The 12,659-nt window shown below is 46.6% G+C and overlaps 1 protein-coding gene and 1 pseudogene across 1 annotated transcript in view; one reads left to right on the top strand and one right to left on the bottom strand.

Moving 5' to 3' along the window:
• Positions 1-7,530: 7,530 nt before the first annotated feature.
• On the bottom strand, positions 7,531-7,987 carry LOC118544979 (small ribosomal subunit protein uS8 pseudogene; annotated as a pseudogene).
• Positions 7,988-10,014: 2,027 nt separating this feature from the next.
• Positions 10,015-12,659, top strand: part of GALNT2 (polypeptide N-acetylgalactosaminyltransferase 2) — a 184,008-nt gene continuing 181,363 nt past the window's right edge. The window contains exon 1 of the mRNA XM_036106959.2: positions 10,015-10,219. Within this exon, the coding sequence (XP_035962852.1) occupies positions 10,094-10,219 (126 nt within the window). The 5' untranslated portion in view covers positions 10,015-10,093. The remainder of the gene's footprint in view (positions 10,220-12,659) is intronic.

Below are 12,659 nucleotides of genomic sequence, written 5' to 3' on the forward strand. Positions count from 1 at the left end.
GTGGAGGGGGCTGGGGTTTTAGAGGGAGGTGACCTGGCTCTGCCCTTGGTGCTGCTGTCGACAAGCCCGGGGATGGTTTGGGATAACTTACCTGAGTTCTTGGAGCCTCAGGTCATCCTCCAAGATGAGCGGAGCCCTACCTACCTCAGGAGGAACGCAGAGGGATGGTGCGTGGGAAGACACTGTGAAATCCGCAGCAGGAGTCTAGTAGAGCCTGAGATAGATTCACCCTGGAACCCAGAGCTATCTGGGGGGCTGCTGGAGCAGGCACCTGGGAGTTCATTTACCCAATGAACTGAGAGGCCTCCCAGGAAGAAGCTCATCAGAAAGGAAGGGAGCTCATCCACAGGGGAGGAGGGGCAGAGGTATCTGAGGTTAGGGAAGCATCTGCCCTTCATCCAGAGGCTTCTCCTCGCTCTCTGGGGCATAGGCAGGGAAAGGCTATCAGAGCAGAGTGTACCAAAACGAAAGGAACTGGGTCTTTGTCATCCCTGGGGAATTGGGCAGGGCAAGGGGCCAGGCAGCCTTCAGCTGTCCTGACCCTGCACCCCTGCATCCTGGGGCAGCTCTCAAGTGCACGGGCATTAACAGAGGTGGTATTACAGGGGGCGCTAGGGGCACAGCCACGGGGGTGGGGGGCAGTCTTCCTGGGAGTCTTGGGTAAAGGGATGTACAAAAGGGGGAGTTGGGAACATGAACACCACCTTCCAGCTGACAACACAGCCTTGGCAGAGAGAACTTGGAGGGGCTGGAGGTCAATTCGAAGCCACGAACAAGCCTTTTTCCCCAGGCCCGTGTGGCCTACGACCCAAGCATTTTAAGGGGGAAAAGAGCTATGGGGAATGAGGGACTATGGTGCTGACATCCCAGCTCTCTTCTGGAGCTCCTCTCCCCACGTCTGGAGCACAAGAGGCTGGGACGAGGCCCCAGGCAGAAGGATCCATGAGATGAACAGCGAGAGTCAGGTGTGTGAGCAGCCCTGGTGGCCTGTTCATCACCCTTAATGGCTTGCCGCTCCCCTAATGTGAGGTGAGGAGCTCCGTGTCCACAAGCCCAGGAGGCGGTGTGGAGGTTTCTGGGGATGTTTCCAGCAGCGTGGGTTGCAGGGCAGGCGAGGAAAGGAAGCGGTGACAGGAAGTAGCTGGGCCGCGGTCGCTCCAGACAGAGGCTGATGAGAGGGGGCGAGTTTCACCGAGCATTTATGGAGACTGAAAGGAAGTCAGTGATTCTTCATCCTGAGGGTTTGTTGTTGTTGTTGTTGTTGTTGTTGTTGTTGTTGTTTTTACTGAAGTATAATTTCATATAGAGAGTGCATACATCATAGGTGTACAACCCATTAACTGTTTCCACACACAGCACGGCCGGTAAGCAGCACCCAGATCACCAGCCAGAAGGTCTCCAGCATCCCCCAAGTCCCTGCTGTGCTATTTTCATCAGGCCCAGCCCTATCCCTCCAGGTGACCCATTTTGCCTGCGGTGTGGCCAAATGTTTCCTTGTCACTCACATTCCCAGGCTCTGCAGCCCTCGGAGCTGCCTGGGCGAGGAACGGTAACAGTGTTGCTCCTCCACATAAAACTAGAATAATAATGACATTTGCTTCATCAGGCTGTTGCGAAAGATTAATAATAATCGCATAAAATAATACACGAATGGCACTTGGAACAGTGCCTGGCATGTAGTAAGCACATCATTAATGTTTATATTTTTAGGGCAATTGAATTCCTTAACTTAAATCACATTGATGAATTATTTCTCAGTCGCAATGCAAGTCAGGAAATTTCTGGGAAGATTGTGGCAGGTGGTTACCACATGTCTCCACGGGGTATGCGGGGTTTGAGCTTCTGTCACTAAGAGTGGCACCTTTGAGGGACAGTAGTCCTTGAGTCGCAATGGATGGAAGTGTTCTACTTCAAAGTGTCCTTTCCCATTAAAGCCAGCCTGTGGTGGGTCCTGGGACTCTGACGGGACCTGAGCAGTGTTCTTTAATCTCCCCTTTTGACAAAAGCCTCTGTGTAAACACATTTCAAAATTTGGCAAGGGGGCAGGAAGAGTTCTGAGAATCCAATCTTAGTGTTTAATATTTTGGTCTTATTGAAGGTGTAATAATTTTGCTTTTCTGTTCTCTCTTAGTTGGGTATTTTGCCCTCATTCAAATATTTGAGGCAAAGGAAAATGGAGCTATCAGACTATAAAAAAAGTTTCCATTGTATAAAGACACAAGTATCACTAAATTGTACAGGGCTCCTGACATTTCTGACAACAGTAACCAGCACGGCAAACTGGCAGGAGAAATATCTACATTATATTTATGTGTTGCTACAAATATGTAGCTGTTCATACTGTACTATACAGTCAAGAAAAAAGCCCGAAGGGCTTCCAGCATGAAAATCTTACATTGATAAATGGCAGCCACAGTGCTGTATGGTGCCGGGGGCTGAATAAAGGGCAAGTCAACACTTACGGAGACTTTGCTACTCAGCTCATTACCCATAAAAATACAGAAACCATGCACAAGTGGCTGAAAGTGCAAGTGGAGGTGTGGCAGGAAAAGAAGCAAAGGTAAAAGAAATGGAAAGAAGGAGCTACGTGTTGTGCCGGCTGCCTAGGGAAAAGAGATGCATGGAGTTTAGAGTCCAGGGTTGTAAGAGCTTTAGCCAAATGATTTCAGGCTTCTATACCTTCCCTAATCTGCAAAATGACACCAATATGCTCTTCACCCAGACTCACCACTTTCTAATATTTTGCCATATTGGTTGCATTATCCTCTGTGTCTGTTTCTTCTGACCTTTTGGGAGTAACTTGTGTTCTATCTTGCTCCTTGAACCTTTGATCTTTCCATTCGCATTTCCGGAGAACGAGAATCCCCCTGTGTGACGGACAATAGTGCAATTATCAGCATCAGAAAGTGCAACACCGTGTGATTCACTAAGGCGTGCTATAGTAGGTAACATGATACTGTTTCCTAATCTATGGTCCATAGTCCAGTTTTGTTAATTGTCCTATTCATGTCCTCCACAGCGTTCTTTGGTCCCCGACACAGGATCATGCATTGCATTTAGTTATGTCTCATTAGGGCCACTAATCTGCAATAGTTCTTCACCCTTTCCTTGTCTTTCATAATAGTGACGTCTCTACAGAATACAGACCAGTTATTTTACAGACTGTTCTTGAATTCTGCTTTTTTTCCAATATTTATTCATTATTAGATTCAAGTTATGAATCCTTGGCCAGAATACCAAAACTGTGAAATGTCCTTCTCTGGGCATCTGCAGACACAGGATATCCATCTGACTCTCATGAGTGATGTTAACTTTGATCACCTGGCCAAGGTATTGTCCAGTTTCTCCTCTATACAGTTACTCCATTCCCTCTGCAACGAATAAGTATCCTACTGAAAGATATTTGAAGATGCTGTAAATATCCTCCTGATATCAAACTCCCCTTTCGCCAACCAATCTCTACTGGGATGGTTGCAAGACGGTGATTTTCAATTTCACCCTTCCCTTCACATTTATCAGTTGGCTTTTCCTGGGAACAAAGATCTCTCCCATCTCCTTCATTTGGTTATCTATTTATTATCAGCATGTACTCAAAGATTCCTAATTTATTCAATATTTATTTTGATACATATATGTTTAGATTTAGCCAGTGGGGGCCCTTCAAGCTGGCTCCTGTGATGTTTTAACATTCCTCCACCACTATTTCTTACCTTCCATTACAACAAGATCTTCTAGGCTCATTAGTACCTTCTAGGCTCCGGTCATTGAATCAATCATCTTTCCAAGGAAATCTTCTTACGGTGGAGAGTGGTGTTAGAAACCAAGATCTGGTTGCAAGATGTGCTCATTGCTATTGAGGTATCATTGCTCTGGGATCTTCTCAGTGGACAGATCTAGGGAACATGCACATGTGTGTATACGTATAAATATATATGTACATATTTACAGCTCATACTACTAATTCTGATTCCAAATCTACTCCACAAGAATCTTCCTTGCCTTCCTCACCCTTTCCTTGTCTTTCATTATAGATCATTCGGTATCATATCTCCCTTCTTTCACAGTGAAAACCCTAGCTCCCCAAAGCAATACATTTTCTTTCTTTTTTTTTTTAAGATTTTATTTATTTATTTGTCAGAGAGAAAGAGAGAGAGAGAGTGCACAAGTAGGGGGAGTGGCAGGCAGAGGGAGAAGCAGACTCCCCAGCAATACATTTTCTTATATGCTCAGTTGCACAATATGCATAAAATAGTTTAATTGCCACACCACAACACTATGAAAAACACATAAGGAAGAGTTCAAAAATTGCTTGAGGTTCTTTCATTTTCTAGGCTGAGGTTATATAACCCAAGTACTTTGTTCAAAAGGTGTGCATATTAGTTCTTTTACTCCCTTGCAGTGTGGTTATGTTATTCATTTGCAATATAGTTGGGTTCAGGTCTTTCTCTTTGGATTACATTTTTGGGCCTCCCATCTTTGTTGGTTTTATCTTACTTTTTGGAGGACATAACATGTTTCCAAAAGTCAAACCTAGGAAAACGGTGTACTCAGGGAGGCGTCACTCCTTCTGTCCCCTCTACGTTATCCTCTCGCCCTTTATAGGTAACTCATTTCATTGTTTTCTGGTATATCATTATTGTATGTGTGTGAGTGTGTGTGTGTGTGTTGCCAAAAAAAGCAGATATTTGTATGTTTTCTTATTTTCCCTTATTTCTTACAAAAAATAGCATATAATATATACTCTGTCGCAGTTTGCTTTTTTAAATTTAATAACATATCCTGGAAGTCACTCCATATCTGTTCACAGAAGTCTTCCTTATTCTTTCTTAAAGTCCAGCCAAAAGTGTTTTGTCAAGCTTTTGAATTTTGTGGGGTGGGGAGAGGGATAAATAGTTTCTCTGTAGTGTTAATTTGCAACTCTACTATGAGTGAAGTTGAGCATCTTTTCATATGTTTACAGACTTAAGATCTTTACTGTGAATTGTCTTTTTATGTGTTTTGCCCATCTCAATGTCTAAGTTCCTTATACTTAGGATATAAGTATAATATTAGGATATTACCCCTTTATCTATGATACGTATGGAAATAATTCTGTCCAATTTGTCATGTCTTTTTTCAAATTAAGGTAAAATATACATAAAACTTACCGTTTGAACCATTTTTAAGTATATAGCTCTGTGGCACTAAGTACATTCACACTGTTGTGCAACCATCACCACCATCCATCTCCAGAACTTTCTCATCTTCCCAAACTGAAGCTCTGTACTTAGGAATTCTACTACTCTAGGTACCTCATATCAGTGGAGTCCTATAGTATTTGTCTTCCTGTGACTGGTTTATTTCCTTGGCCTCACATCCTCAAAGTTCAGTGACTTCAATGACTTCAGACTGCCGCATCTAGCAATTTTTTTTTTTTTTTTGACTGCTAGGTCTGAAAGCTACAGTGACTTCAGACCTGTTGCCACACAATGGAAATAGACTTCCATCGACTTTTTTTCTACCCCCAACACTGTACAAAGTTTAAACCCTATCTTATGTTCCTTACTCTATAACATTAATAATGGTTTTACTGCTCTGATCAAATCCTAACTGATATACAACTGATATGCCTTCATCAGGACTTGAAGTTCTGGTTATAAATTGTCCTTCTTCCATGTTCTTTGGCCTGTTCTACTTTGATATTATGATCACAGCTCCTGCTTTTTTTAGATTTTGGTTTTCTTTCCTTTTTTTTTTTTTAAAGATTTATTTATTTATTTTGAGGGAGGAGAGGCAGAGGGAGAGAATCTCAAGCAGACTCCATGCTGAGCACAGAGCCCAACTTGAGGCTCCATCTCAGGACCCTGAGTCATGACCTGAGCCTAAACCAAGAGTCCAATGCTCAAGTGACTGAGCCATCCAGGTGCCCCTCAATTTGGGTATTCTTTTATAAACAGATTTGAAAATCTTTTTTTTTTTTTAAGATTTATTTATTTTTTTGAGAGAGAGAGAGAGAATGAGCAGAAGGAGGAGCAGAGGGGAGGGAGAGAGAATCCTCAAGCAGACTTCCTGCTGAGTGTATAGCTTGACTTGGGGCTTAATCCCAGGATCCTGAGATCATGACCTGAGCTGAAATCAAATCAGATGCTCAACTGACTGAGCCACCCAGGCGCCCCTTGAAAATCTTTTAATAGGCAAATTAAGCCCTTCTGTAAATGATATTGTGATATGGTTTGATCTCAGCTCTGTCATATTATTTTCTTTTACAATTGCCACGTGTGTTATGCTATACTTACTCTGTTGGTTTTTTTTCTCTGACTATCTGGTATGTATTCTTTGCTGTTTTAAAATTTTTTCTCTTAGGGTTTTAGAACAGGGTTTCTGATATCTAGGAATATATATATTTTGCTTTGTGGTCAAGTTTTATATTTTTATGTTACCCTTAGTTCCTTCCTTTGTTTCTTAACCTTTTAACATCTGCGTGTGCATTTTATATGGTCTCCTTTGACTTCCACCTATTGCCTTTTTATAGTCAATGATATATGATTCTGTTTTCTCTTTTCTCTCTCCCTTCTCCTTCAATTGCTTTTAGTTGTTGGTGTTTTACTTTACCAGAAATTATAATGCTTACATACTATTCTTCTACCAATTAAATATATAAATTGCTCTCCATCAGTCATTTTGCTGGCTTTCCTCTGTTTTCACTTGGATGGGGGAAGCCCACTCTCCAGGAAAGGCATATAATGGTCTCTGAATTTTTGCACTCAGTTCCTTTCTGTTTGTTTATAGCTGAACACAAAAATCCTTGGCTGGTATTTTCTCACATTGAATTTCTTATAAATGCCGCTCCATTGTTGCCTTGCTTTGTATGTCGTTCTTAAGAAGTCTGACGCCAGCCTAAATTTGTGATCTCTATAAGTAATTTGATCTTGATGCCTTTAAAATCCAATAGTTTTACTAAGATATGTTTTGGAGTTGATTATTCCAGAACAGTTTTTCAGGGTACTTGGAAGTTACTTTTGATACACAATTTAAATTTTTTCTTATTTCTGAATTCTTTTCTGGGATTACAGCTTTCCCCCAGTTTTAATTTCATAATTGACCTAACTATATAAGCACCGTATAAGTTGTACAGAATAATGACTTGACTAACATATATTGCGAAATGGGGAGCACAATAAAGTTGACATCCATCACCTCATAGATACAGAAAGAAAAAAAAAAGTGTTGTTTTCCTTGTAATGAGAACTCTCAGGACCTACTCTCTTAATAACTTTCAAATGTGCCATACAGCATTATCCATCATGATGTAGTTATGTTGAATATTACATCTGAGATTACAGTTTCTTTTTTTGTTTGTTTTGTTGTTGTTGTTGTTGTTGTTGTTTTCTGCTTCACTGGTGTTTCTATTGAGGACTCCAGTTCTATGTAGTTTGGTTCTTCTTTCCTTTCATTTCAACCACTTCTCTTTGAATACTTTTTGCTTCTTTCTTTATCTTATTTTCAATTTCTTGATTATTTTCTTGCCATCCTTCAGTGTCCTTTTACATATTTTTTTTCCATTGAAGCATTTTATTTGCAAGTATGTATTACATCCCTAGAAAAAGAATCCCAGGATTTTCCCTCCTGTGTGTTTTCGTCTTACTTCTTCATGGTCCATGATGCCAGCTGAGGTTGTCAGTACAATGAAACCAAACTGGCGGGACAGGAGAAGGTTATTCTGCCATTTTTCTAGACCTTTCAGTTGTACATCAAATCTGGGGCTGATCACTGCACACTTGTTTAACCTGCCCGTGAGGTTCACAACAATTTTCCCCACTCTGTGATCATCAATGATTTCAAATTCGCCAATGTAACCATGCTTCATCATCACAGTGAGAAACAGGACGATGACTTTGGAGCACGGCCTAATAAGAACCTGGCATTTGCCTCTTTTCTCAGCATTGTTAATGCTCTTGAGAGCATCTGCCGGGACATTCATGCACACCATTATGGCCGCACGGAAAGATGGCGGGAAGAGTCTTTTTACGTATCTTTATTTGACTATATTCTCCCGTGGGCATTTTATAATTATTCTTTGTTTCTCAGAGTACCAATTTCTTTCCTGAATTTGATCAACTTTTGTTACATTTCTTCCTAATTTTTGTCTAGTCTGTTCTTAGTTTTTGAATTTCTGATTGCAGTTGTCTATACGTATGCATATATGTATGTCTGTGTGTGCGCACAGGTCCACATACATGATGCTTTGGTCAGTTAGGTAGTTTGATCTTGGTGTTACAGTTTCTCCTGCTTCCTGGTTTTATGTGTGTGTGTGTATTTTCATCGGCTGAAAATGTTAGGATTCATTTTTTTTTTTATCATAAGAAATGTGATTCCTTTTTTGTTTTCTTTTTATGGTAGCTTTGCATGCAGTCAATCTGATGTTATTCTGTTACTAGGAATTTTGACACAGGGTTCCCACTTCAAGAATGTTCTCTTCTATCTGTAGAGTGAAGTGAAGTTTTTAATAGATAACAGTGTCTGGGGGAGGGACTGACTGTCTTTTATTTCTGTAGGATCTTTAATTTGCCCTTTTTACTTCCTTCTTTCCCTTCACTACCAGGCCTCCAAAGGGCATTACCCTTTCTTTATTTATTTGACTTTTCCCAGAAGCAAGGCTTCTTCAAGGCTGCCACCTCCTGTCCCATTCTCTTTCAAACCTCTTCCCTGTTAAGTACCCGACCTGTGTTCAGTTTTAGTTCTTGGTGTTGGACTTTCTCTTTGTAGAGGCTTTAAGCCCGGACTTCACTTAAGTCCTTGGCAACAGCCGAGGGAGCTCTGCTGGAATTTGATGTCTTTTCTTTCTTCTACTTAAGAAGTAATTAGAAGTTCAGTTCACAGCATCGGCATTCCCTCTCCTAGCGGTGCTGAAGGCTTGTTGGTGTTTGTATTTTGCTGAAGATGTGAGTAGGGATTGAGATTCAGACAGCTGCCATTATCCTCCAGACTGGGAAGCTCCTGAAATCACTTTTGAAATACCAAGTGCCAACTAACATCTCTTTCTTTCCTAGGAGTACGGAAACTTTGCGTGTGTGGGGCAAGGGCATCGTCAAGGTTACACAGATTCTGTTACGAGATAGATGTGTCTTCCTGAGATGTTTATGTGTTAACTCTTCTTTCTTCTTTTAAGAAAGCAACAAATTAAAAGGAAAAGATTGAAAAAAATATATTACGTCCCTTCTTCCTCTTTCATGTTTATTAAAAACAAAATAAAACAAAAGAATCCTGCTATTCAGGGCTGTCCATTCTCGGAAAAATATTCCCTTGACCTCTCTTATTCTACCTGTGGGCCCGCATCTCTGACTAAATAATTACATAAAATTGACAGCTGGGGATCGGGGATGTTTCGCTGCAAGATTAGTAAGAAAACTGCAGAAGTCGGGTCCAGGAGGCGGGTTTGCACCAAAACACTCAGGTGGGCCGGCCAGTAAGAGCGAGGCCGTTAAGGGTCTGAGGCGGTCCCCAACACCCGGGACCCAAGAGGTGACAGCCTCGGCGGCGCAGCGCCAGGCAGCAGGGACCGCCAGGGTCTCGGGTGCGTGTGCACGTGTGTGTGCGCACGTCTGCGCGCGCTCCGCGCGGTCCCGGGCAGCCACCTGTCACTCACGGGGGCGGAGGGGCAGCGGCGGGGAGGACGCAGAGGGGGCGGGGCGGCGGCCGGAGCGGGGCGGTGCCGAGGCCCGGTCCCGCGGAGGCCCTCCCGGCGGAATCCCCCCGCCACCCTCACCCCCGCGTGCTGCCGCCATGGAGACGCGGTAATCCCCTCCTCCGGCCCGCGCCCCGGCCCCCGCAGCCGCCGCCGATTGGTCGCCCTTTGCTCCCTGACCCGCTCGCCGCCTCCGAGGCCGCCGCTTCCTGCTCGGGCGCCGCGCCGCGCTCCCGGCCCGGGGCGGAGCTCGGGCGCCGGGCGCGCGCCGCCTTCGCCGCCGCCGAGCAGCAGCCCGCGCCGGAGGAGGAGCCGCCGCCGCGCCCTTCCCCTTCCTCCGCTCCTCCCCCGGCCCCGCTCCCCGCCCGCGCCGGCCCCAGGCAGCACTCGCGAGCAGCGGCGGCCGCGGCCGGCGGCCGAGAGGGGAGAATGCGGCGGCGCTCGCGGATGCTGCTCTGCTTCGCCTTCCTGTGGGTGCTGGGCATCGCCTACTACATGTACTCGGGGGGCGGCTCCGCGCTGGCCGCGGGCGCGGGCGGCGGCGCCGGCAGGAAGGTGAGTGGGGCGCCCTGCCCGGGCCCGGCCACCCCCCCTCCCCTCGAGCCCCCGACTCCCCTTCCCCGCCGGCCCCTCCCGCACCGACGCGCCCCCTGCCCGGCTGCAGACCGCCTGCTCGGACGTGGCCGGCCGGGCACCGAGGGGGGCTCCCGCCCCTCCTGCTCCTCTGCCTGGACCTCGGCTCGGGCCCCCGCTCCCCTCCCCGGGCCTCCCAGCCGATTCCCCAGGGCACGGGGCGCACCCAGCCCCTCTGCGCTCGCGGGGCTCGGGAGAGGGCGACCCGGCGCAGCCCCGCAGAGCTGGGGACCCCGGACGCCTTTCTCGTCGCCGTAGACGTCCCCCTCCGTAGATGTTCCCCTGTGTCTGCTCCACGTAATTGAAGTTGAGTCTTGTCCGGCCGCCGGGAGCCCCATCCCCAGCGGTGGGAAGTTTAGCGGTGGGGGTGTTGGGACACACAAAAGGGGGTGGGAGGCGAGGAGGGAGAGGCGGCTGCCTTTCCAAAGTGTCATGTACAGGAGAAAGGAGTCCAAGTTTCTTTTCAGCCCTTTGATACAAGCCGCTGCAAATCCCCACCCCTTTCCCCCTTGTCACCCCGCGGCCGGGGATGGTGGTCGGGGGGGCAGCTCGGGGTCTCTGCCCCTTTCTCCCTCTGCCCATTACCTCTGGGGGGGGGGTGGAATGCAGCCAGCCCCGCGCCAGATAGCGCCGGATAGAAGGGACTCCCTGGGCGGGTGTAAGCGGAGGGCCAGCGCGCCTCTGCGCCCCGAGTGAGGCCGGCCACCGACATCCTACCCCCCGCCCCCCGACCTTCCCCTCTCGGCCCAGGCTTTACGCTCCGGCCGGCTCGGCCCCCGCCGCCCCCGCCGCCCGGCCGTGGCCCCCTGCGCGTGCCTTCCCCTGCCCCGCTGCCCGGTTACGCGGGGACGGTCCCTGTTCTATGGGTGTGCTTTGAGCAGGCTCCCAAGGGCCGAGTGGTTAGGCCGTGGGGACCGTGTGAGCCACCTGGACCGCCCGGCGTATTCGGGAGGAAATCGAGCGGCCAGAGCCGCCCCGACGGCGGGGTTCTGCGGCCGGGCGCCCGCTGGGAGCGGAGGGCTTTGGCTGTGCACAGCCGCCGGCGGGGTTGTGCTGTTTGGTGGGGAAGAGGCTTTGAAAGCCGCGTTATCGTTTCCAAAATCCTGTAACGCTCATTACTGTGACGTTTAGTGTCACCGCAAACCTAGGAAATTCTGAGTTAATGGAGGTGGACCACGGGTTGGGCTGGGACTAGGGAATGATATTCTGGAACAAGGCAAACGGGACTGACTGTATTAGAACAGACTTTTTAGCCTTGAAGTCAGACACCGGTGAAGTAACGCTGAGGTTTGGCTGCTTCAGAGGTTTCCCTCCTGGTTTGTTTCTTTCTCCCATTCATTCATTCATTCATTCATTCTCACCTGAAGGTATTAGATGGAGGTAGTAGGTATCTTGTTTGAGTCTTGAGAAATTGCATGGGTTTGCTTTATCTGGAGGGGGCAGAAATGAAAAGTCTTGCCATGTGCTGAATTGGCCTAGCTTAGTTCTGAGCCAACAGTGTGCTCTTCGCCCAATTTTCTCTCTCTTTTTTTCTAATGCAGGGAACTGCTGTATATGTACCTAAAGTCTCTTGTTTGTTCATCTGGTAGGAGCAGTGCAGCCCTTTGAAAACTATGCTCATGTGAAACTGGAATTATTTTCAAAACTTTGCTTTGCAGTTAAGTGGGCCTTGGCAGGTCCACATGGCCCGGTGTGCCGGTAGGACCTGGCAAAGCCTCTGCCTTTCATGCAAAAGGAAAACAAACAAATAAGCCACACTGGTATTTCTCTTTCCTTGGTTTGGCACTTTCATTAGTACATGTGATTAGAAATAGCAACAGTGTGGCCTTAGCATCCAGAGAGGCTGATTTCTCCCTGGTGGGCTTCATTCGTTGGCTGGGTTTTGACGGGTCCTCTGTGTTGACCTCTGAAGTGGTATCCTTAATTAAAAAAAAAAAAAAAATCCAAAAACTCTTTGTGACCCAGTGGCAATAGGGAGGTACAGGGATCAGGTAGGGAAAAATGTGTGGGAAATGAACAATTATACATGGATTGGTGATTTGGGATTCTATTCTTTCTGTGAACGAACCATAAAATTTAATCCCACCTCTTAGAATGGTTTAGTGATTTGTCAGTTGGGGAAGAGGTGTGTAAATGCAATAGCTTTTGAAATCGCAGTAAAAGACTCATTAACTTAGTGTTGTGGACCCTGGTATAAAAGTCGAAACCGTGAGACTATTCTGGAGGGCCTGAATAGAACCCCGCTGTCCTGAATTTCCGAATCTAGAGTATAGAACTGCGTAGTCTTCCTTCCTCCTGAAGTGTTTCCATGGATTTCAGGACTAAAGAGTCTTCAAATTTAGTTCATCCTTATGATAAAAGG

Source organism: Halichoerus grypus, chromosome 7 (assembly GCF_964656455.1).
Source record: "Halichoerus grypus chromosome 7, mHalGry1.hap1.1, whole genome shotgun sequence".
NCBI classification, from domain to species: domain Eukaryota; kingdom Metazoa; phylum Chordata; class Mammalia; order Carnivora; family Phocidae; genus Halichoerus; species Halichoerus grypus.